General features: G+C 44.7%; 2 protein-coding genes across 6 annotated transcripts in view; one reads left to right on the top strand and one right to left on the bottom strand.

Annotated features, from left to right (window-relative positions):
- The first annotated feature begins 6,445 nt into the window (after positions 1 to 6,445).
- On the top strand, positions 6,446 to 8,027 carry PRKACG (protein kinase cAMP-activated catalytic subunit gamma). The gene has a single exon (XM_033237153.1). The coding sequence runs from the start codon at positions 6,496 to 6,498 to the stop codon at positions 7,546 to 7,548; it is 1,053 nt and encodes a 350-aa protein (XP_033093044.1). The 5' UTR covers positions 6,446 to 6,495; the 3' UTR covers positions 7,549 to 8,027.
- A 3,396-nt stretch (positions 8,028 to 11,423) lies between these two features.
- The window catches only part of PIP5K1B (phosphatidylinositol-4-phosphate 5-kinase type 1 beta), a 310,533-nt gene continuing 296,716 nt past the window's right edge, over positions 11,424 to 25,240 (bottom strand). For 4 of the 5 annotated variants that reach the window (XM_033237154.1, XM_033237155.1, XM_033237156.1 and 1 more), the window contains one exon: positions 11,424 to 12,154. In XM_033237154.1, the coding sequence (XP_033093045.1) occupies positions 12,152 to 12,154 (3 nt within the window). In that variant the 3' untranslated portion in view covers positions 11,424 to 12,151. The remainder of the gene's footprint in view (positions 12,155 to 25,240) is intronic. The other variant, XM_033237158.1, reaches the window with a different exon arrangement.

Raw genomic sequence — 25,240 nt, forward strand, 5'->3', positions numbered from 1 at the left:
ACAGTATTGGAGAGGCTGAAAAACGGAGATCCTCAAACAGACTCAAGCTTGGCTGTATTGGGCCCTAGCTCCTGGGGTTCTGCAGTTCTGGAAGGTTTGCAGTTTACCCCTAGGGCTGCAATCTTCTTGTTCTTTTTAACTCCAGGTTAGGCATTTCTGTCCCTCACAGTTCAGGTTCAGCTCCAGCCCTCTTTGTCCCTTATAATGCATACAAACTCTTCAGACTTCCTGCATTTCCTGAATTATGGAACTGGTCACTGGATGCCCCCTTTTCCTTGCTGTATTTGTATAGCTTTCTTTTGTCTTCAAGAACTATCTAATTATTAAGATAATTGAGTTGGGACCTCTCACTTCTCAGCTCTTTGCTCTATAGGCTATAAAGCATTTTGGGGCTCCTTCTGGGAAAACATTAATCGATTTAAATCAAGGGCATGCACCCAAATGCTGCAGGGGCCAGGCAGGTGCCAGAAATGAGTGGCAGGCCCTATGGAACACTTAGCCTTCCTGAGCTGCCTTTTTCTTTCTTGATCTGCTGGAGGCATGGCATAAGCACTATTTTACTTTTAACGCTAATGTAAAAAAAAAAAAAAAAAACAAAACCCACAGAGCAAACAGGATGATAAGCAGCAACTGTCATTAGCTCTGTGCAGTGATGACAGTGGGGAGGGCCAGGAAGGGCTGTGAAGTGCAGAGAAAATGCTTACATAAGGTACAGTTGCAACTCATCATAGCTGAATGGTGTCCTGTGGAAATGTAGGCCTACTGTGCACAAATATTACAACAGGAGACTGAAATCTGGATGATCTGGGGTATATGAAACTGACTGCTCTTTACATTGGGAAAATAGTTATTAAAATTTAAAATATTCTGTTTAGGCCACTACATTGGGTTAAACAAAATGTGTTCATGGGCTCATCCGGTGGTTCTAAAACTCGGCTGTGCATTAGAATCACCTGGGGAGCTTTTAAAAGTCCCAGCGTTCAAGTCACATGCCTGGGCAGTTAAGTCAATCTCTAGAGGCAGATTCAGTCATCAGTATTTTTTTGTTTTAGACTGTTTCACTCTGTCACCCAGGCTGGGGTGCAGTGGCACAATCTTGGCTCACTGCAATTTCCAGCTCCCAGGTTCAAGCGATTCTCCTGCCTCAGCCTCCTAAGCAGCTGGGATTACAGGCGTGTGCCACCACACCCAGCTAACTTTTGTATTTTTAGTAGAGACGGGGGTTTCGCCATTTTGGCCAGGCTAGTCTTGAACTCCTGACCTCAAGTGAGCTGCCTGCCTTGGCCTCCCAAAGTGTTGGGAATACAGGCGTAAGCCACCATGCCCAACCCAGTATTCGTTTTTTAAATGTCTCAGGTGATTTCAATGTGCAGTTAAAATTAAGAACCACTGCTTTTGATGTGCATCGGTTTGTGAGCTCTGATTTATAGGGCATATTTTGGCAGAAGGATGTTGTGAATGTTCTGTTCCACCTGGGGCCTTCTGTTAATTGGCAGGTGTGCTGTATCACAGATGGTAAGTGCTGTAGACAAGAGTTCAGAGGAAATCATCAAGCGCTCTCCTGTTCTGTTTCTCTTGAGGGCCTCAACTCTTCATTACGAAATGTGGGCTGTTACAGTGATAGCAGAAGAGGTCACCAAGAAACTCATATGCCATTATACTTTATATGAGTGCTGAAGCTCCTGTCATAGTCCATATTATCTGTATCTAACATCTTGTCCTTGGTACAGGTTCCCATTCAGCCACTTGGCTCTACTGTCTGTATGTTACATGATAATTACTAGGCATTATATGTATGCAGTCACATTGCAACCCATGTGACAATGCCCACTTCTTGTGTAGGTATGCAAAAGAAATTCTCTTCAAGGTCTCAGAAGGACTGAGTATGGCAGACCTCACAAGACATAGCTGTGGTGGGCAAACAGCAGTGCCTGACATTCCTACCCCCATCCTCAGATAGTGGTGTTTCCCATAATCCCCCTTATTGACTCTGTTCTCTCTCTTGACTCACGTTCCTTGGCTAACACTCTTATACTTCTTAAATCTGTGCTGCCAATTCTTCTCTCTCTACTAAGTTCAATCCCAAATTTCCAGTGGCTAATTAGACATCTCTACCTGAATGTCTTAAGGACCATGAACTCAATGTGTTCAATCCTGAATTCATTACTGTCTTCAATAAATTTGTTTCTTTCTTTCTCTGCCCCCTTCCCCAACCTTGTCCTGTTTGCTTTGCTTAAAAAAAAAAAAAAAGAAATTACTGGAAGGACACATAAAGGAAGAACTGAAAAAACAGGGCTCAGGACAGAAGGCAAGGAACTTACCGGCCAGCAGCCGCAGAAACATGGACAGCCTTCTAAGATGCTGTCTTTGGATGGCTCCTTTACAAATGCCTCAAGTCCCCATGTGTCTCTGCTCAAGATTCAATTCCTGAGCGAGATAAACTGATTGATGTATCTTGGGTCCTGTGGCTAGTCCTGACTTTGACTCAGGTGAGTAGGTTAGATTGGGAACCCAACAGAATCAGATGAAATGGGGTAGAAGTAATCCCTCAAAGATAAAACAGAGTGCTATTGCCAAGAAAAGGAGAACTTCAAAATAAGGGAAAATAATTTTATCAAAATTGTCCCCCTTTTGTGGATTGAAACAATGTATAAAAGTGACACATAAAATATAAGTAAATGCATTTGTGAGAAACCAATGTTTTACCTCATTTTTATTTTAATAACTAAAGTAATTCATGCTCAAAATTAATTTCAGCAGTTCAGAAGCTTATAAAGTGAGAAGTAAAAATTTTCCTTCCTTTAATGTATGCTTCTGTAAGTTCCTAGTGCTATTCCCTAGGGGTAATCACTTTTAGCAGTTCTTATATGTCAGAAGAAATATTTTTAGGTAAGCAAGTTGGGCCTATTTCTAGGACTACTTTCTTTTCCGTCCCAACAACATTACAATTCTCATTGTCATGTGTATCAACCCACTTCTATAAATATGATTGTGGCCGGGCATGGTGGCTCACACCTGTAATCCCAGCACTTTGGGAAGCCGAGGCAGGCAGATCACCTGAGGTCGCAAGTTTGAGACCAGCCTGGCCAACATGGAGAAACCCCGTCTCTACTAAAATTACAAAATTAGCTGGGCATGGTGGCACATGCCTGTAATCCCAGCTACTCGGGAGACTGAGGCAGTAGAACTGCTTGAACCCGGGAGGTGGAGGTTGCGGTGAGCCGAGATCACACCATTGCACTCCAGCCTGGGCAACAAGAGTGAAACTCTGTCTCAAAAACAAAGAAAAAAAATTATGGCAAAATTAGTGGTACCAAGGGATGAATGATTGCCCAAACTTTAAATAAATGTAGTACTTTATATTGTCATTAAATTATTTCTGAACTTCCTGACTCCCATATAATTTTTCATCTTTCATATAACAAAGGCCATGACAATTTTTAAATAAACATTTTATAGATCATAAATCTGACATAGAAACTTTTTGTTCAAAAATGTTCTTTCACACTATTCTGCTAATAAGGAGAAAACAAACTATTAATAGAAGCTGGCTTGTCAGAATCCAGGTATGATAAGTATTTCTAGACCAGAACATGCAGTGTTCTCTAAATAATTCCGTGAGTGATAGAGATTTGTGGTTTATTTCTTGTTTGAATCCTGGTGGAGCTTGTTCTTTTCTTTGCTCCCATCAATATTTTGCAGATAGAGAGGAAGTTAGAATTGAATGATCCAAGCCTTATGCAATTAGCCATTTGGAAACTGCTATATAAACAGTAAAGAGGAGAATCAGCTGGCATCACTGCCAGTGAGCAGTTTCTTGGGAGAAGAATGGTCTTGATTGCCTTTCACTGGGCATACAGGAAAGCAGAGTTGGCTTTCACCTCTTCATATGGCCCCCTAGGCAAGCTCCAAGCAGATCATGCAGAGGTATTGTATCTTGCTACTCAGATCTTTTCCTTCTGAAACGGTTTATCTGAATGCAAAGGGATCCCTGTTTCCTTGGCATGCTAAAGACTCCCTGGCTCCCCAAGGCCATGGAGAAAAGCAGAATGGAAAGTGGAGAGAAATAACAAATGTAATTATTCTGCAGCTTGTTCTAGGATAAATACTTGATGTTCTGACCTGTAAACGGAGCACGGGGACATTTCTAGCATGCAGCATATGTTCCCTCTAGACCCCTGTGTCTTCCTAATTGAACTTCAGAGATTAATGCCACAAGAATTTGTTATGGAATGGCACAGCCTGCTTCTAAACAAACTGTCCCACTTCCAAGGCGTGGGTCCAAGACAATGGCTTCACACTAATTGCTCTTTGTGTATAAATTTCCACTGAATAATCTGGAGGTAAGTCAGAAATGGGCAGAATTTTAGCAGATCTACTGTGATGAAAATGAAGAGGAAATCACTGAGATTATAGGGGAGACATGGGATTTCCATCTGCCGGGGATTTGCCTTGACCCAAAGCACAAGGGGCAATTGACGCCCCTGTTATGTCTTGTTGAGGGAATGTGGGTTTCCCTTTTGTGGAAGTTCAGGTGATCAACAGTAGATTTTTCTCCTTTCCTTCTCTTCCTCTCCAACCTGACCATCTCTGAATATACAGTCAGTACCCAAGTACTGGCCCCAGATTAAACCGTAAACTCGGAACCAGGCCTTGCATACAGTGGACACCTGCTTGACCAACATCTGCTGAACTGAGCAGCAAGAATTCACAGTCAAAATAGAAACCTTCTACTTGGAGTCAAGTAATCAGGAATTCCTCTCCAGTTTGCTTGGTTTCAGTCTGCAGGGCTGGGTGAAAGGGTGTTGTTTACTTGCACTAGCTACAGGTGATGTAGCCAGGGTGGGTAGGCAGAATTAGCTGTCAAACTTAAAGGGCAAGCTGGAGAGAAAATAGGAGGATAAGTGGATATCCCTGTAGCTCAGTGTTTGTGATGTAGGACAGAATGTGTTGTACAGAATTGACTGGGGAGAGCAGCTCAGAACCCACCCTGTGATGGCTGAGTGCTGGCTGTCTTCTGGAGGGTGCTGTGGGGCTGACATGGGTGGCCTGGGGGAGTGATGGAAGGCCCATCATCTATGTACTTTGACTTCTCATAAGCTCCTATTGGCATGTTTTTAATAATTGACAGAATAAGTAAACAGAAAGTCAGTAAGAATATAGAAGACCAGAACACTATTACTAGCCAACTTGACCTAAGTGACATTTGTAGAACACTGCATCCCCAAACAGCAGAATACACCAGAATATACATTCTTCTCAAGTGCATATGGGACATCTACCAAGATACATCATATTCTGGGCCATAAAATGAGTCCCAAGAAGTGTAAAAGATTTTAGGTCAACACAAATGAAATAATACACTTTTAAATAGCTTTCATCAAAGAAGATGAAAAGGGAGCTTAGAAAATATTTTGAGCTGAATGAAAAGGAAAATACAACATATCAAATTTTGTGGGATGCTGCTAAAACAATAGGAGGAAATTTATAGCACTAAGTGATTGTAATAGAAGAAAGATTTCAAATCAATGACCTTAGTTTCCACCTTAGGAAATAAGAGCACACTAAACCCAAAGCAAACAGAAGAAAGGAAATCATATGTATGTGTTAAAATGAAACATTACATGCAGTGAAACTGAATTTTGGGGGTGAGTATACAGTTCTATGAGGTGTTTTTTTTTTTTTTTTTTTTTTTTTTTTTTTTTTTTTGAGATGGAGTTTCACTCTTATTGCCCAGGCTACAGTGCAATGGCACGATCTTGGCTCACTGCAACCTCTGCCTCCCAGGTTCAAGCGATTCTCCTGCCTCAGCCTCCAGAGTAGCTGGGATTACAGGCATGCACCACCACGTCCGGCTAATTTTTTTTTTTTTTTTGTATTTTTAGTAGAGACGGGGTTTCACTATGTTGGTCAGGCTGGTTTCGGACTCCTGACCTTGTGGTCCTCCCGCCTCGGCCTCCCAAAGTGTTGGGATTACAGGCGTTAGCCACCGCGCCTGGCCAGTTCTATGAGTTTTAAAACAAATGTAGACCACCACCCAACACATTGTAACCACCAGCACAATCAGGATACAAACATATCCCGTCACTTCCCACATTCCCTCAGGCTGTCCCTTCATAGTCCAAACCTCCCCTAACCCCAAGCCCTGGCAATCACTGATCTGTTCTCTCACACTATAGTTTTGCCTTTTCTAGAATGTCATAGAAATGGATTCATACAGTAAGTCCCCTTAGAGTTCGCTTCTCTCACTTACATAATGCCTTTTGGATTTATCCATATTGTTGAGTGCAGCGGCGTGATCTTGGCTCACCGAAGCCTTGAACTCCCAAGATCAAGAAATCCTCCCATCTCAGCCTCCCTTGTAGCTGGGAATATAAGCGGGGGTCCGGCGGGGATCGCGGCGCCGCAGCCAGCGCAGCCAGCCCCAGGGGGCGCCACCTCTGCCGCTGCCGCCGCCGCCGCCGCGAGACCCCCGCCCCGGCCGCCACCACCGCCATGGGCAACGCCGTCGCCAAGAAGGACACCGAGCAGGAGAGCGTGAACGAGTTCCTAGCCAAAGCCAGAGGAGATTTCCTCTACAGATGGGGAAACCCCGCTCAAAACACCGCCAGCTCGGATCAGTTTGAACGGCTCAAGACGTTGGGCACCGGCTCCTACGGGCGGGTGATGCTGGTGAGGCACCGGGAGACCGGCACCCACTACGCCATGAAGATCCTCGACAAGCAGAAGGTGGTGAGGCTGAAGCAGGTCGAGCACACACTGAACGAGAAGCGCATCCTGCAGGCGATCAACTTTCCGTTCGTTGTCAAGCTCCAGTTCTCCTTTAAGGACAACTCCAACCTATACCTGGTGATGGAGTATGTGCCGGGTGGGGAGATGTTCTCTCACCTACGGCGCGTCGGAAGGTTCAGCGAGCCCCATGCCTGTTTCTATGCCGCCCAGGTCGTCCTGGCCTTCCAGTACCTACACTCGCTCGACCTCATCCACCGCGACCTGAAGCCCGAGAATCTCCTCATCGACCAGCAGGGCTACCTGCAGGTGACGGACTTCGGTTTCGCCAAGCGCGTGAAGGGCCGCACTTGGACCCTGTGCGGGACCCCAGAGTACCTGGCCCCCGAGATCATCCTGAGCAAAGGCTACAACAAGGCTGTGGACTGGTGGGCCCTAGGGGTGCTCATCTATGAGATGACCGCGGGCTTCCCACCCTTCTACGCCGACCAGCCCATCCAGATCTACGAGAAGATCATCTCTGGGAAGGTGCGGTTTCCCTCCCAACTCAGCTCTGACCTCAAGGACCTGCTGCGGAGCCTGCTGCAGGTGGACCTCACCAAGCGCTTCGGAAACCTCAGGAACGGGATTGGCGACATCAAGAACCACAAGTGGTTTGCCACAACCAACTGGATCGCCCTCTTTGAGAAGAAGGTGGAAGCTCCCTTCATCCCGAAGTACCCAGGCCCTGGGGATGCCAGTAACTTTGATGACTACGAGGAGGAAGAGATCCGGATCTCCATCAATGAGAAGTGTGCCAGCGAGTTTGCTGAGTTTTAGGGGTGTGCTTGTGCCCCTGTGGGTTTTCTTTCCTTTCATTTTCTTTTTGGTGGGTTGAGGGGTGGGTGCGTTGGTTTGAACAGCCAGAGGGCCCCAGAGTTCCTTGAATCTAATTTCACCCTCACTCCACCCTCCAGGGTTGGGGGAACAGGAAGTCCAGATATTTGGAGGAACAGACACACCAGCTGCTCCCTCACTCCCTATGCCTTCCTGGCCCTCCCACAGGGTCCCCCTTGCCTCAGCCCACTTCTGCCTGTTTTAAACGAGTTTCTCAGCTATATTCAGGCCAGGTCTTGCTGGTGTATCCAGGGACAGGGTGTTGAAAGTGGGGCTCAAACTTAACTCCAGCCCCCAACAGGCACCACTTACTAAGAGAGGATGAATGAAAAGCACACCTGCCCTTTGGAGTAATCCTGCCTGGGAAGGAGAGAGGTTTAGTGCCATGTATAGTGGGCTGCTTGCTAGAATAAAAAATAAAATAAAAAAAATTAAAAATCTGATTTAAGTTCCACCAGTGTCCCCTTTCCACCTTCCTCTACTTCCACCCCTCCCGCCCTTCCCACCTTCCCATGTCTCCCCATTTCCCAGATCCATTTTAACAAATCCAGGAAGCAGAGTGACTTTGGAAGGAGGCCCTGGGGTTTGAACTTCCCCCACGAACTGCTGATTTCCCCTTCCCCCCTCCCCAGGGGCATCCTCTACCACTCTTGCAAAGGTCTCAGTTCCTTTAGGAAGCCTCCACTCTCTTCTTCCCCAACGGACTTTTCTTCACCCTTGGGCTTTGGGACCCAGACAAAGCAGCTGCCCCACTCCCTGCCAAAGAGGAGTTGTCCCCCCAAAAGACAGAGGGGGAGTCCCAAGCCCAAGTCGTTCTTCACAGCAGCATTTCCCCGAAACTCTTTAATTTTATTCTCAGCTGGATTGTAATGCCCAGCCTCCCCTTCTGGGAAGGCAATCCTGCAAAAGGACATGGGAGAGGCCCAGTCCCTCCACCTCCACCTCATGGCCCAGGGTTCAAGGCTAGGGTTGCTAGGGAGGGGCTGCCTGTTTTATTCACCCAGCAGCTTCTGCCTCCTCCCATCCTGGGTGCCCCTCGTCCAGCTTAGCTGTCAGCCATCCTTCACCTCTTCTCTCCTGCCACCCCCGTGCTGTTTTCAATTTTTTTTTTTTTTTTTTTTTTTTATTGAGACGGAGTTTCACTCTATCACCCAGGCTAGAGTGCAGTGGCGTGATCTCGGCTCACTACAACCTCCACCTCCCGGGTTCCATCGATTCTTCTGCCTCAGTCTCCTGAGTAGCTGGGATTACAGGAGCCCACGACCACCCCTGGCTAATGTTTGTATTTTTAGTAGAGACGAGGTTTTGCCACGTTGGCAGGCTGGCCTTGAACTCCTGACCTCAGGTGATCCAACCACCTTGGCCTCCCAAAGTGCTGGGATTATAAGTGTGAGCCACCACACCCCAGCCTGTTTTCTTTCTTAATAGAAAAGTGAGGAGCCGCTGGCGAGCCACCTCATTCACCTTCATATTTCCTCCCCTCATCACTTCTCCCCATCCCAGGAGGAGCTCTCAGGCCTGGGGTGGTGCCCCAGGTGGGCTCAGGGTGATTCTACCTACTTGCTGTGAAAGGATGAGATTTCCTCTTGAACAGTGTGCTGTTGTAAACATATGTCAAAACTATTACCAATATATTAGGCCAGGTGCTGTAATCCCAGTACTTTGGGAGGCCAAGGTGAGTGGATCACTTGAGGTCAGGAGTTTGAGAACAGCCTGGCTAACATGGCGAAACCCCGTCTCTACTAAAAAATACAAAAATAGCTGGGCGTAGTGGCAGGTGCCTGTAATCCCAGTTACTTGGGAGGCTGAGGCAGGAGTATCGCTTGAACCTGGGAGGCGGAGGTTGCTGTGAGGCTGAGATCGCACCACTGCACTCCAGCCTGGGTGACACAGTGAGACTCTGTCTCAACAAAACAAAACAAGAAACCAACTATTACCAATAAAGTTTTGTTTAAAAAGAACTGGCAAAACTAATCTATGATGCTGGAAGTCATAATAGTGACCTTTGAGGATGGCATTGGTGGAGAGGGGACATGAAAGAGCCAGGAGGTGGCCAGGCACAGTGGCTCACGCCTGTAATCCCAGCACTTTGGGAGGCCGAGGCGAGCGGATCATGAGGTCAGGAGTTCAAGACCAGCCTGGCCAACATGGTGAAACCCTGTCTCTACTAAAAACACGAAAAATTAGCCAGGTGTGGTGGCAGACACCTGTAATTCCAGCTACTCGGGAGACGGAGGCAGGGGAATTGCTTAAACCCGGTATGCAGCGGTTGCAGTGAGCCGAGACTGCACCTCTGCACTCCAGCCTGGGCGACAGAGCGAGACTCTGTCTCCAAAAAAAAAAAAAAAAAAAAAAAAAGAGGCAGCAGGTTAGCTGCAAATGTTCTATATGTGCTTTAGGTGCTGGGCACATGGGTCTACACATATGTAAAAATTCACTGGACTATACAATTCATAGCTGTGCACTCTAACATATGTAAGTTATACCTCGGTCATTAAAAAACAGTTGAAAATGTTGAGGTTTTTTGAGACAGGTGAGATAACACAGGCAGGCCACGGGTGATTCTGGTGGGGATAGAAATTTGAGGATCACAGCCTCATGGTATTGAAATAGCTTTTAAGTTAGGTCTTAAAATAAAGGTTCTTAACATTTCTTGGGTCCAGGTCACTGTGAATTTGATAAAAAGTATAGTCTTTCTCTTCATAAAAAAAAAAAAACAACACAGAACACCCATATACACAAAAGCATACCCAACTTGTGTATATGATTTCATGGCCCTATTAATAATTATCTATGACTCTTCTAGAAAATCAGTGGGTCCTAGGCTAAGAACCCAGCTTCAATGGGTAGATTTACAAATGGGAGGGGGAAGAGTGGGATTCACCTATGAAAATCCATGTAGTAAGGGAGAGTGGTAGCACATATGAATACTAGAGAGAGAGGCAGAGGATCCTCAATCATTCCACTTCTGCAGAATTCCCTGTTGACATCCTAACCTAGGATGTAAGACATCCTAGCTTTCCAGCACTGACTCTGCAGGTGAAATTGCTACTTATGCTGAGTAACTATGGCTGTGGACTACATTTACAAAAGTTTACAGCATGTTTGCTTACAAGAATCAGCTTGTTTTAACTTGAAGTATTTAACAGTGAACATCTTACTCATCAGGAATATCTTTCTGCAGCCTTGATCATTTTGCTTTCTAATGATTTTTCTCTCAGCCTCTTATGTCTCTGTTGCTAGGGACACTTACCAGGTGGTGTAAACTGCATTAATTGATTAAAATATTCATTGCTGAGTCCATTCCCGTGTGAGAAGTGTACGTCCCACACCTTTGACTCTAGACCTGTCAATGTCGCTCACGTTGGCAGATGGAATGTGAGTAGAAATGCTGTCAGCTGTGCTGAGGCAGAAGCTTTGTGAGCTCTCATTGGTTCCACAATCGCTCTTTTTCTACTGCCATGAAAGTTGCCTGCCTCACATAGGGGCTGCTCTGGACCCCAGAATGAAGAAGACTCTTGGAGCAGAGCTGCAGCTGCTCCCTACATGTGAGGGAGAAGTAAAACTATGTTGGTGAAAGCTCCCAGGACTTTGGGATTGTTTGTTATCATAGCATAACATAGTGAAAGCTGACTAATATCCCAGGACATTTGGGAAAGTCTCCTGGATGAGTTCAGCAGAAGCTGCTATTGAAATTTTTTCCATATAAAATTCAGTTTATTTAGGATTTCTGAATATCTCAAATGAGGAGTATTTGGGTTATTTTTAATAAAAGAAATGTAAAGACCATAAATCACTGGAATCATGTACCACCACAATTGAGAACAAAATATTTTATTTCTCTCACAAAACTATAGTTTACAGTAGTATTTACTAAATAAATTATATAATTTCTCTTTTACAAGCAATAAGCTAGATCACAAATATTTCAAAGACGATGTATGTACACAACATAAGGCCTTTTATAAATAGCTTTGCTTTTCTCATTTCACTAGTAAACAGTGAAAAAATCTTTATAGAAGCTAGTTTTCTATAAAGTATAGGCAGACCTAGTATATTGATCTTTAAATGAAACCAATTTAAACTTTCAATGACATGAGCTATAATTTTGCAAAAGAATGTATACTTTATTTACCATTTGCATGGATGGATTTTTAAAAATATATAAGCAGATTACATATGTTGCTTATGTATAATCACTGGATGCATGCACAATGAAATAATGCAAAAGTCCATAGGAAAATAGCACTTCCAAGTTCAAAAAGGTGATTGGCAATGGTATAGAAAGCAGCTTAAATATAGTTCATGCAGTTCTTCACAGTTCAGCAAGCAACAGCAAATGACAGAATAGGGTAGTATTTTTCACATCCCATCTGCTGATCAGCCTGAAGTTGACATCTCGAAAACTCTTAAGTCAGGTTGATGATTTCTCTGTGTGTAGTGGGGCTCAGTCAAGTTGCTGTGGATAATTCTGGTGCGGAGAAACTTCTCTGCCACAACTGTGCTCACGTCTCATCCATGTGCTTAAGGTGGTCACCATTTTCACTTACTGGGGGGAGCAAAAAAGAAAGTAGGTGTGAGACTAGATTTTGGCATCAATTTGTAACCTCTCCCCATGAATTGTAACATAAGCTCGTTATTTCTTCCAATCACTTGTGTCTGGAAAATGGGGTGCATGATGTTTGGGATTCTTCTGCAGTGATCAGCATTGCATATGCTTCTTTGGTGGACCTGAAACCTGTTAATTACACCCATGTTTATCAAGATTGAGTCCCGACTACATCACAGCGCTGTGCTTGGGACTTGAAAGGAAGCAACCGTGACTAAGACACACTCCTGCCCTCCAAGTGCGCAGAGATTAGGGGATGTGCTGTGGTATATTAGACCTGAAGCCAAAAAGAACAACTTGAACATGGCCTTGAACTTGTAAATGTTTTTTTCCAAACAATATCCCTGTGGCTAGGCGCTAACAATATGTTCAGCAAATATTTAAATAGTAGCTATTTAAAATCAGAGCCAGCTAACTCAACCTGTGACAGTAGCACTATGATATATGTGGGGAAAGCAATATTATATTCAGCCTTTAGAGATAGACACATTGGGTCAAATCATCTGATTTCCTAATTTTTTTTTTTTTTTTTGAGACGGAGTCTCACTCTGTTGCCCAGCCTGGAATGCAGTGGTGTGATCTTGGCTCACTGCAACCTCTACCTCCCAGGCACACAAGATTCTCCTGCCTCAGCCTCCTGAGTAGCTGGGATTACAGGTGCCTGCCACCACACCCAGCTAATTTTTTGTATTTTTAGAAGAGACAGGGTTTCACTGTGTTAGCCAGGATGGTCTCCAACTCCTGACCTCGTGATCTGCCTACCTCAGCCTCCCAAAGTGCTGGGATTATAGGTGTGAGCACCGCGCCCGGCCCAATTTCCTAATTATTTCATATATAGAATATTATGCAACATCTTCTTGGAACCTTGTTGCTTCATCTGTAAAATGGAGGTAACAAACTCTACTTTGTAGGGTGGTGGTGAGGGATAAATTTTTCCATGGGGAAAATGAAGTGTTTTACACACACACACAATATACACAAATCATGTATTTATAATTGAGTACTGTACCTGGCATGTGCTAGTACCCCCAAAATTGTAGTGAAGAAGGTTGGAGCTGGGGGTCACAGAGACTGGTGCAGGTCAGCACCTTTAATTGGAGGCTGAAAAAGCTTAAGTAAAAAGTTTGAAATAACTCTGAAAATGATTAAGAAAGAGCACATGTCACATACAGGGAATTCTGTTTCCCAATTAATATTTTATCTGAGCCTATTGTGCATTGCAATTTTTATGAACTTACTATTTTGTTTTATACTTTGGCCGCTCCCTCTGATTCACCTAAGCTAGAAAGGTTTGCTTGCCTAAATGCACAGCACGGTCACGCTGTTACTCAAAAATGATCTTTAGGAAGAGGTGAGTGTAAGGTGCTATAAGCTACAGCAGTGGGCAAGTGGGACGTTGCCCACATTCCCAGGACAGCTGTCTTTAAGGTGGACTGGTGGATTTCATTCAGCCTCAGTCTGATGACTTTGATGTGTGGTGCAGGTCTTTACTCACAAAACCAGTGACACAGAAAATAACCCACATAAAATGATGAGTCCTACTGATTAGATTTAGAAGTCCTGCTTTCTTAAAAAACAAAGCAAAACAAAAACAAAAAGAGGTGATAGTTTTGCTTTCCTCGTTCTATAGATCACACTGGAGTTCTGTGTCTCACTTCCAGGGCCAGACTCTGAGAGGGACAGTGAGTAACCTTAGTGATGCCTGAGGAGATCCACCAGTGAAGGGCCCCAGAGCCAGGACCCCAGGGGAATGGCTAAAGGCCTGGGCTTTTTGGTCTGGAAAACAGGAGAGGTAGAGACAGGGCATAATAGTTGTCTCTGAGTCTCTGAAGACTAGCCTCGGGGAAGAAAGGCTTAGGTATTAGTTTAGTCCCAGTATTGCTGAAAGATGTGACACTGTCACCAGCAATAGTGGCACAGATGCTGTGATCCTGGGGTCGGGAGATGAGGAGAATCTCAGACTGTGTGAAGGGTGCAGAGTTGTAGAAGCGCACCTCCTCCACTGTTTCTTCATTAAGGATCCTGAAATTTACGTCCTCCCCCAGTACATGACATGTGTACATGACACAAGCCCTCCCTAGATACATGGGCCCAGCATGCCATCTGCTGAGACTCGGTGGTTGAGAATGATCCCAGAAGCCAGAACCAGGACAAGTGCATGGAAGCTCGTTTTTTCTCAAGCTGGAAGTGCTTTCTAACTGGAGTTAAAAAACGAGGGGGCTGGGCATGACGGGCCACGTCTATAATCACAGCACTTCGAGGGGCTGAGGTGGGAGGATCGCTTGAGCTCAGGAGTTCAAGAGCAGCCTTGGCAACATAGTGAGACCTTGTCTCTACAAAAATAAAAAGTAAGATAAAATAGAAAAATTAGCTGGGTGTGGCGGCGTGTGCCTGTGGTCCCAGATACTCAGGAGACTGAGGTGGGAGGACTGCTTAAGCCCAGGAGTTTGAGGCTACAGTGAGCTATGATCACACCACTGCAGTCCAGCCTGGGTGACGGAGAGAGACCCTGTCTCTAAAGAAAAAAAAAGAAAAAAGAAAAAAGAAATGAGTGGTCACCAAAGGAGGAACAATTGCAGTCACTTAGAGATCAGCCTCAGGAGAGCTGAGGCAGAAACTGTTTATCCTGAACCAGCACCCAGAAGGCACCTGTGGTGGTCAGGAGAGAGGACTTGGGCACTTGTCGGTAGGTTGGGCCAGATGACTATGAAGCTCTGTTTCAACCACAAGATTCTATTAAAAATTGTAAAGGCCAGGTGCGGTGGCTCACGCCTGTAATCCCAGCACTTTGGGAGGCCAAGGGGGGCGGATCACCTGAGGTCGGGAGTTCGACCAGCCTGAACAATGTGGAGAAATCCTGTCTCTACTAAAAATACAAAATTAGCCGGGTGTGGTGGCACATGCTTGTAATCCCAGCTACTTGGGAGGAGTATTGGTTGAACCTGGGAGGCGGAGGTTGTGGTGAGCCGAGATTGCACCACTGAACTCCAGCCTGGGCAACAAGAGCAAAACTCTGTATCAAAAAAAAAAAAATTGTAAATTTATACCTCTGAATAACTCAGAATACTGTAAACAGTTGGTGACTTATGCAGTGAGAACGATGTGAAAGGTACTTAATACTTTGATGTCTCTTATAAAATTGGTTAAATTTATAGTTTAATAAAAAAACACACAGGGTCTTATAATAATAACATATACTCTCCTCAGTATTAACAATAAAGAATGATTTCCAGCTTTGGTCATAAAATGTCCTTTGCATTCACACAGTAAGTTTAGTTTAGTTTTTTTTTTTTTTTTAAACTAAAGATGTCATAGAAGTTTCTATAAACTCACTGTCACCCTCAGGGCACAAGAATGTCAAAATTGGGTGAGCACTGCCAGCTCTCCACCCATGTTGTAATGTAATTCTTGGATGGCATGATCTGGACACATGAAAGTGTCTGTTTTGCATTAATTTATAACCCTATTAAAATGAGATGGAGAGGTATCTGTGGGATCTGAAAGCACAGTGTCTTCTTGCTTGTAAACATGGCCACAGTGAGAAGTATGCAGAAACCATGTTATTATTCCTTCCTTAGCATAAATATGCTATAATTTTCCTTCCTTCAAATTCATAACTTGGGAGTCCTATATTAGCTTTCACTGCAGAGACACAAACATCTATTCTCTACCCTGGAAGGAAACTCATAGCTTGAGCTCCTTCTTCAAAGTGTGGTACACGCAGAAGTCCCTTCTGCTCCCCAGCACGCAGATGGACTCTTCAGGGCATTATAGCCCAAAAGATTAGCAGCTTCTCCTCAAGGTCAACTGAGATTCAGACCCATCCTGACCGAAGGGCTGTAGAAACTGAAATAAGGGTTGGTGCTTTGGCAGAGGAGCTCAACCAGCTCTCAGAGACTACAGATCCTGGAGTGACATTTCAGCTCTGTCCCCAACTGAACTTCTGTAACACACACACACACACACACACACACACACACACACGCACTTGCCCACAAGGTGCAGCATTTCTGCCTATGCACTGAGATACTCTGAGAATTCATGAACTATTTAAAATTCTGATACCTGACAGCAAAAAGTGTGGTAATAGTTGACATAAAAAGTAGAAGCAGAGTATTTCAACCTAAATGCCAGTGTTATTCATCCACACATATGTTGGGGTGTAAGAGAGAGAAAGGTGTATTTTTATTTCTACCTAAAATAAAATGCTTGATTCTATGATTGAGACTACACAATAGTACATACACAAGGGGTCAGAGATTACAGAACTTTTCAATATTAAAATTAAATAATTTTAAACATTTATTTTAAAAAGTTATTTAAAATGAAATAATTAAACACTAATACAGAGCAATAAGGGAAAACAGCAAATCAAAAGCAATCTGTCCACTAATTAACCCAGAAGCCCTTTCTTTCTAGGGAACTGACTGCACTGTGAAGTCAGATCCCCTGGAGGGGAGCCCAGGCAGGAAACACTCCCAGGTGGGCCTCCCAACTCAGATGGCCTTGCTTTACTTTTCAGAGCCACAGGAAAGGCATGAGAAGGTGAGGAGTTTCTTTTCCAAGAAACTTTTCCTAGACTCATTCCCTCCACTCCTGCTTGCCTTTCTCAAGCCTTCCCTTGACACCCTGGCCCCCATCAACCGACTGGCTTACAAACATATTTAGAATTTCTGAACATCTGGGATGCGGCGTGAGGGAGTTTTAGGGCAGTGCTGAGAGAGGCGGAACTTCACCACAGTTAGGTTGGCCAAGATGAACAGCACTGACAAGTCCCGTGAGGTCTCCATGATCCCTGAGTGGTCAGCCCTTGGGGTGATATCCCCTTTTTAAACTCTAATTACCTCAGGTTTCAGTCCCAAGGCCTTATTAAAGCAAGAGCTTTCTCTGGTGTCCAGGAAATCCTCACTTTGGTTTCAAGTTGAAATTCTTTGCCCAAATATCTTTGACGAAAGCACCAGCTTTTCTCTTGGCCATTGTAGGCTTAGTCCCATATTTCTTTTTCCTATATACAGTTTCTGTTTCTGTCATCAATTCTGAATTCTCTTTTTTTCCAGGTCTGCTCTGTTTCCTTTCTATTTCTATTGTCCTGATTCTTTCGGCTGATGTTCCTTCGGTTGCCATGAGATCACATCAACTTGTCCTGCTCTCTCTGCCCACATTAGTCGAAACTCACGGCATCACCACAAATCCATACTAAGGCTCAGGATTCCTCACCCCAACATCATCTCCTTGGCTCTGGGGTCCCCTTCATCTCTGGGTTCACCTGATTTCAGGCGGGCGGATCATGAGGTCAGGAGATGGAGACCATCCTGGCTAACATGGTGAAACCCCGTCTCTACTAAAAATACAAAAAATTAGCCGGGTGTGGTGGTGGGCGCCTGTAGTCCCAGCTACTTGGGAGGCTGAGGCAGGAGAATGGTGTGAACCTGGGAGGCAGAGCTTGCAGTGAGCCGAGATTGTGCCACTGTACTCCAGCCTGGGCGACAGAGCAAGACTCCATCTCAAGAGAAAAAAAAAAGAAAAAAAAAAGAAATCCCTGAATTTTATTTTATTATTATTTTTTGAGACAGAGCTTCCCTTTGTTACCCAGACTGGAGAGCAACAGCATGATATTGGCTCACTGCAACCTCCGCCTCTTGTGTTCAAGTGATTCTCGTGCCTTAGCCTCCTAAGTAGCTGGGATTACAGGTATGTGCCTCCATGCCCAGCTAATTTTTGCATTTTTAGTAGAGATGGGGTTTCACCATGTTGCCCAGACTGGTCTTGAACTCCTGGCCTTAAGTGATGGGCCCGCCTCGGCCTCCCAAAGTGCTGGGATTACAGGCATGAGCCACCATGCCTGGTTGAGACCCCTGAATTTTAAACGCAAGGTATCACCTTTGGGTTCTGGGAAGTCCAGAGTCTCCCTCTCTCTCTCTTTTAAATAAAGCTCTATATTTTATTATATTCATATCTATCCTGTATTGGGAGTTACTTCACAAGGCACAATCATTTGGGGATGTAGTGTGGTGGGGGATTTCTCATTGTATTGGATTCCAGTAGCAGCAGGGACCCAAAAGTTCACCATTTTATTAGGCATGGAAACAAATACACATGCTAGTGCTGCAGAATCAGGACGTAGCAGTGTGAACAGAAGAAAATCACACTGCTATGGAACTGCATTGCTGAAAGGAACCTTAGGCACGGTCAGTGCCAAATTTCCTACCTTTGTACTTAAAAAATATTTGGACTCAGCATTAGAGGTGGTTACTCTCTTCCAAGGACCAGGGACTACAAGGCTTCAACTGAGAAGCCTTGAGGCAGAAGGCAGGACTTTCGCCATCCTTGAAGGACGTGTACAATTGGGATGAAGACAGCTATTTTGTGCCTGATCTGGTAGACTGTTGGGTGAATTCTGGGGTGTTGGCAGCACATGGAGTGCCAGGCCCCCTGCCAGCCTCCGATGCCCCATGAAAGCATCCCACACCAAGCAGCAAGTAGATGACCCTTAAGATGAGAGCAGGCCCAAGAAGCTGCTGACACTCATCTCTGCCGTCTCCTGGGATGGATTTAAAGTTTGGCCTCTCATTTCAAAACTGTTGGTGTGGTAATATTTTAACACAGTTCTCTGCCTGATTAATTTGTTTTCTAAGGACCCAAGAGAAGCCCAAGAGCATCAGTGATTTATACTGGTGGACAGTTCTGCAGTGGACTTTTCAACACTTGAGTGACGCCAGCTAATCATAAATCTGAGTGGTTACCTCATGATATGGTTTGGCTCTGTGTCCCTACCCACATCTCATGTCAAATTGTAATCCCCATGTGTTGGGGGAGTGGTCTGGTGGGAGGTGATTGATTTATGGGGGCAGACTCCCCCTTGCTGTTCTCATGTCAGAGTTCTCATGAGATCTGGTTGTTTGATAAATGTCTGGTGATTGCCACTTCTCTCTCTCTCCTGCCACTATGTAAGATGTGCCTGGCTTCCCCTTCACCTTCTGCCATGACTGTTTAAGTTTCCTGAGGCCTCTCCAGCCATATCATGTGGAACTATGAGTTAATTAAACCACTTTCCTTTATTAATTACCCAGTCTTGGGTAGTTCTTTATAGCAGTGTGAAAATGGACTAATACATCTTATCATCTAATATGTCACATAGATCTGTAGCTGCAACAGGATCCACTCTGACCCCAGCTTCGGCCACATTTGGAAAATGTGGGGGGAGGAATATGGTACTGGTTTCATTTGAAAAGGAGCACTGCCTGAGGACAACGCCACTGGCTTCTCTCTCACCCACAGGAAGGAATGCACCAGAGGCCCTCTACCAAGACCCAGAGGGTGGAAATTAGAAGCTGCACACCCAGGCTGCGTGCGGTGGCTCACACTTTGTGTAATCCCAGCACTTTGGGAGGCTGAGGCAGGTGGATCACCTGAGGTCAGGAGTTCGAGACCAGCCTGGCCCACATGGTGAAACCCTGTTGCTACAAAAACATAAAAAATAAAAATTAGCCAGGTGTGGTGGTGTACCCTCTAATTCCCAGCTACTCAGGAGACTGAGGCATGAGAATCACTTTAACCTGGGAGGTGGAGGTTGCAGTGAGCTGGGATTGCACCATTGCACTCCAGCCTGGGTGACAGAGGAAAACTCCATCTCAAAAAGAAAAAAAAAAAAAGTTGTGCCCCCATCAAGCCTCATCCATCTCAGCAGTTTCCTTGGTTGCATTTTTCTTTACAAAATCACCCAAGTAGCTGTTATGGGCTAAATTGTGTTCCCCTAAAATTTCTTTTCTTTTTTTTTTTTTTTGAGACGGAGTCTCGCTCTGTCGCCCAGGCTGGAGTGCAGTGGCCGGATCTCAGCTCACTGCAAGCTCCGCCTCCCGGGTTCACGCCATTCTCCTGCCTCAGCCTCCTGAGTAGCTGGGACTATAGGCGCCCGCCACCTCGCCCAGCTAGTTTTTTGTATTTTTTAGTAGAGACGGGGTTTCACCGGGTTAGCCAGGATGGTCTCGATCTCCTGACCTCGTGATCCACCTGTCTCGGCCTCCTAAAGTGCTGGGATTACAGGCTTGAGCCACCGTGCCTGGCCTGTTCCCCTAAAATTTCTATGTTACAAGTCCTAACTATCATCACCACAGGATGTGACCTTATTTGGAGGCAGGGTCTTTATCGAGGTAATCAGATTAAAACAAGGCCACAGGTTGGGCCCTAATTCAATATGGCTGATGTCCTTATGCAAAGGGGAATTTTGGATACAGACATGTACGGGGGAAGATGTGACGTGAAGACGTAGGGAGATGAAGGCCACCTACAAACCAGCGAGAGAGGCTAGAACAGATCCTTGCCTCACGGCTCTCAGAAGGAACCCACCCTACCAACACCTTGATCTTGAACTTTGGACCTCCAGAATGATGAGAAAAGAAAGTTGTGTTTAAGCCACCAAATCTGGGGTATTTTGTCACAGCAGCCCTAGAAAACTAATAAAATAGAAATCACTGGGATTTAGGAAGTCTTTAAAACAACCCCACATATTTGTATTTTATTATATTTAATTCTATTCTCTACTGAAGTTACTTCAAAAGCCACAATCAGCTGGGAGTTCCGTGGCTGTAGGCGAGGACCTGTGGAAGTCTGAAGGCGAAGAAAGGCTTCCTCCACCCTGAGGTGTTGATACTTCATTAAAAATTGCTGCCTAAGCAGTAGAAAGAAGCACTTTCTGGGTTGAATCCCCAATTTGCCAAGGGGCCCTTTCAAAAAGGCTCAAGCAGAATTGGCTTTGATGGATGAGGGGGGCACACTTGGACCTGAGGGAAAGTAGCACCTTCATTTTTGTGCCACATTGTAATTGTAGCCTCCAGTCCAGCTTCAAAGGTGGTGGAGCCGGGCCTGTCAGAGTGAGCTGCCTTTGACGTCTGAAGGACATACCCCCTCTGCTGAGCTTCCACGTACAACACTGTGAGGCTACAATAAAGTACATGGAGTGCGAACTCTATTCACACTTGCTCTTCATTCCGTTTCAACTCAAGGGGCTCCATCACGCCTTCCCCGCCTTGATTACCAGTAGGTGGCAGTAGAGGGCTTGCTGAAAGCAGGAACTCAATGGCAAAGCAAGCCCAGCTCATAAACTTGAGGGTGTAGGAGCTTCCTAGGCTTTGCTTCTACATTAGAGGCACGTGTAATGGGCCAGCTGTCTTGCCAGGGAAGTCACACAGTTCCCCCTTACATTAGCATACAAGAATTCCAGGATGCTCAGAGCTGAAGGACCCTGTCAACAAGTTCAGCGGATCTCAGCCCTGGATGTGTATAGAGCTTTAAAAAAGACCAGTGCCTCAGTCCCCAACAGGTAATTGACTCTGTTCATAGAGTCATTTACCTGATACCTCTTTGTGAGGAATACAAACTAATTTGGAAACATCTACCCAACCTCACAGTGACTTAGCCAGGGAGAAGAGAAGTGAACAGGAAAATGAGGCTATGTATGGTAAGGAGCAGTTAATTCACAGGTCCCTTGGTAAGGTAGAGGGGTGGGCTGAATTGTGTACCCCCAATACTCTTATCCACTTGGAGCCTCAGACTGTAACCTTATTTGGAAATAGGGTCTTTGCAGATGTAATTAGTTAAGATGAGGTCATACTGGATTACGGTGAACCCTAAATCCAACGACTGACATCTTTATAAGAAGAGAGGCCACACAGAGGCACAGAGCGTCATAGGGGAGAAGGCCATGTGAACATGGTGGCAGAGACCAGAGTGACACAGATCAAAGGACCAAGGGACAGGTGGAGCCACCAGAGGCTGAAAGAGGGAGGGAAGGATCCTCCCCTGGAGCCTTCAGAAGAACTGTGGCACTACTGACACCTTGATTTCAGACATCTGGCCTCTAGAACTGTGAGGCAATCCATTTCTGTCTGTGGTCATTTGTGACAGCAGCCCTTGGAAACCAGCATAGGCAGAAGCAGACCAACGGGAAGCCGGCCCTCAGCTGCCTACTCCTATTCATGCCCTTCTTCACACTTGGGGGGCTTTATTTTTTGTAAAACAAACAGTCCTTAAGCATTTTCCCATTCCCCCTCAGAGCCCAGGAGGGAAGTGGCGTGAATGAGGACAGTCCTGTTTACTAGGTCCATGGGTACGATCTAAACTTGTTTTCCCAAAAGTTCTTGTTTGTTCTAATCTGGTTCTAAGTCTGCTATTTGTTTCCTGCAGGCTCAGGGCCTCGCAGACCCCAAGTTCACACCATTAGAGGCTGTTCTTCCTCAAACACTATTCCCAAGAGTTGGAAAGTCTCCAGAGACCGGCAAACACTGGCTTTCTCTGACAAGGAAGACAAAAATAGAAATCACAAAGAGAAGCAACAGGAAGAGTCTAGAGGGATAAGGGAAGAGAGGCCAGTCTTAGGGGGCAAAGAATGAAAAATGAACGGCAACTCACGCCTGGATTTATAATATGAGACCCAGGCAAATTGAAGAGCAGAACTAGCTTTTAAGAAAGTGGAAATCGGCCGGGTGCAGTGGCTCATGCCTGTAATCCCAATTTGGGAGGCCGAGGTGGGCAGATCACTTGAGGTCGAATTTGAGGTCAGCCTGGCCAACATGGGGAAACCTCATCTCTACAGAAAAATATAAAAATTAGCCGGGCGTGGTGGTGTGAGTCTGTAGTCTCAGCTACTTGGGAGCCTGAGGCAGCAGAGTCACTTGAATCTGGAAGGCAGAGTGCAGTGAGCCAAGATTGCACCACTGCACTTACCCCTGGGTGACAGAGGTATCCTGTCTGAAAAAAAAAGAAAAAAGAAAGTAGAAATCAAGCTAGCCTGCAAGTCAAGATTCACTGTAAAGCTAGGACCTAACAGGAAAAAAAAAAAAAAAAAAAAAAAGCTACCACAGTCCTGCAAACTGTCATTCAATTGCTAACTCTGAGCCTAATTTAACTGGAAAGCCAGTATGCCTTTATAACTCCACCTCGAATTCCCTACTCTAATCCTTAAACAGCAGTTTAATGCTGTTTGTTTTTTTAAAAAATCCTATGGGTGACCTCCTAATCTAGCCTGACAGGTTGCCTCATTAATTTGAAGCTTGCGTCACTTTTATTTCAAGAATGGGAATAACTTGAAGATGCTGTGAGCCTCGGGCAATGGGAGGTCCATTTACTCAGCTCTTCCACATGTCTTAGAAATATTATTTGTCAATAACTTAGGGGCCAAGCATTTCTGGAAACAAACAAGGGCCCTAATTTGTCCTTTCCCAAATCTCTTCATTTCTCAACAACGTGATCACGTGGCAGAAGGAAAGGGGCTTCTGATCAAATGCCTTCTACACCAAACGCAGCGTTAGTCCTTTCTCCTTCCTACTCTGCTCTCACTAAAATCTACCAAAAACCCGAGCAGCATCTTTTGTTGGTAGGGGATCGAGCTCTCTCCTGAGAAGCAATAAGAAATGCCGCTGTTTCAAAAAAACACCCCTTGCAGCAGCCGATACTAGCAGCCGATACTGGCTCCAACAAGGAATGATTAAAGAGACTCGATATAAGTCATTAACCTCAATGATGAGGGATTCAAATCCAGAAACGCAGTTTCTTTTGCCAAAAAAGTTCCACTGAATGGTCTAAGACCCCTGTGACCTAATTTAAAGTGTTTTTCTTCTCTTTCTCACGCTTTTTCCATACATAATAGTATGATAAGCTGTTAATTCAATCATTTTCACTTCTCTGCCACCCTTCTTCCCATGATCAAAGAGTATTATTAACTACCCTGAAAACACATTAAATAATCAAGCTGTCCAACAGCTGCCCATCAGAGCGCTAATCTCCAATACTGGCATGGCTAAAAAACGGCTTAACTGTTTCTTTTCCTTCGCTCACAGCTATTTTTGTATTTCAAACAGCCATTTTGTAGAGAAGCAAAACTGGATGAAAGTACATGTTATTGAGAGGATGTTAATATGGAAAGTGTAAGGGCATAACCTTGGGTCTGAATAGTAGAAGCAAGGAAGTCACTGTTTTGTGGCAGCCATCTTTCGAACTTCTATATTATTAAAAAAGCAATCCCATTATCTCCCACTTACCCAGCCATTCCTAGCTAGTCATAAAAGGATATTCTCTCCCAATACACGTTTCAGCAGAAATGCCTTTTTGTTGGTTGTTCCTCTTTCCATGAAAACCAAATTGCATTCTACATCAGGCAAAGAAGCCGCCTTAGAAACGGAAATAACAGCCACTGTGACAGCATCCGGTGCCTTAGAATATCTGGGACTATTTACAAAGTAGAATCTGGCTCTATTATGAAGACTGCATGATTGCCCATTTTAAATCAATACAGCCTGCTCATCTCTGTGTATTCTTTTAAATACCCCAATGTGTGTCATCAACTCAAAATTCAATGAAAAACACATCTTTGGTCACTGGATAAAATCATCTCAGGAAACACCTCCCTTGATTTGAATATTTGAAAATGAGTCAAATAGCTTGGAACTCTACAGTGTGAAGGTGAATGGCCTTTAAAAAGCCGTGCAGAATAACTAGGTACATAAAATCTGAACTAAATGTCTCACTAAGGATGATGGAACAATTAGCTGCCTTCTCAGCTCACCGATCCTTTTTAATTTCACGTTGAGTCACAGGAAAAAGCAGGAGAGCTAGCCTAATGTACACACACATAATGTGTGGATGGATCCTTAAAAGGATATTTCATATGCTATCTGGTGGGCATACATCATTTGGGTTTAAGCCTATGTATTTTTACACAAAGGTAAATGGTATACGTTACTGTATAAATAAAAGCACTAGAGGATTAGGCTACAACTACTAATAGAGAAATGCTATGTTAAAGGAGAAGAAGCATTACGAGAGAAACCTGACCATGTTTGGTGACAACACTGAATAGGAGGTCACCAGAGAAGCTTCCAACCTTCAGATAAAGATGGTTGTGATTCAGAGCATTCAAATTAAGTCAAAAGGAAAAAAGAGACAATGCAAAGGCAAGATTGGTTTTCCTTTCTTGTGCTTTCCTTTTCCATTTTCTTTCTTTTTTTTTTTTTTTGTGAGATGGAACTTGGT

Source organism: Trachypithecus francoisi, unplaced genomic scaffold, assembly GCF_009764315.1.
Source record: "Trachypithecus francoisi isolate TF-2019V2 unplaced genomic scaffold, Tfra_2.0 Lachesis_group16, whole genome shotgun sequence".
Lineage (NCBI taxonomy): Eukaryota > Metazoa > Chordata > Mammalia > Primates > Cercopithecidae > Trachypithecus > Trachypithecus francoisi.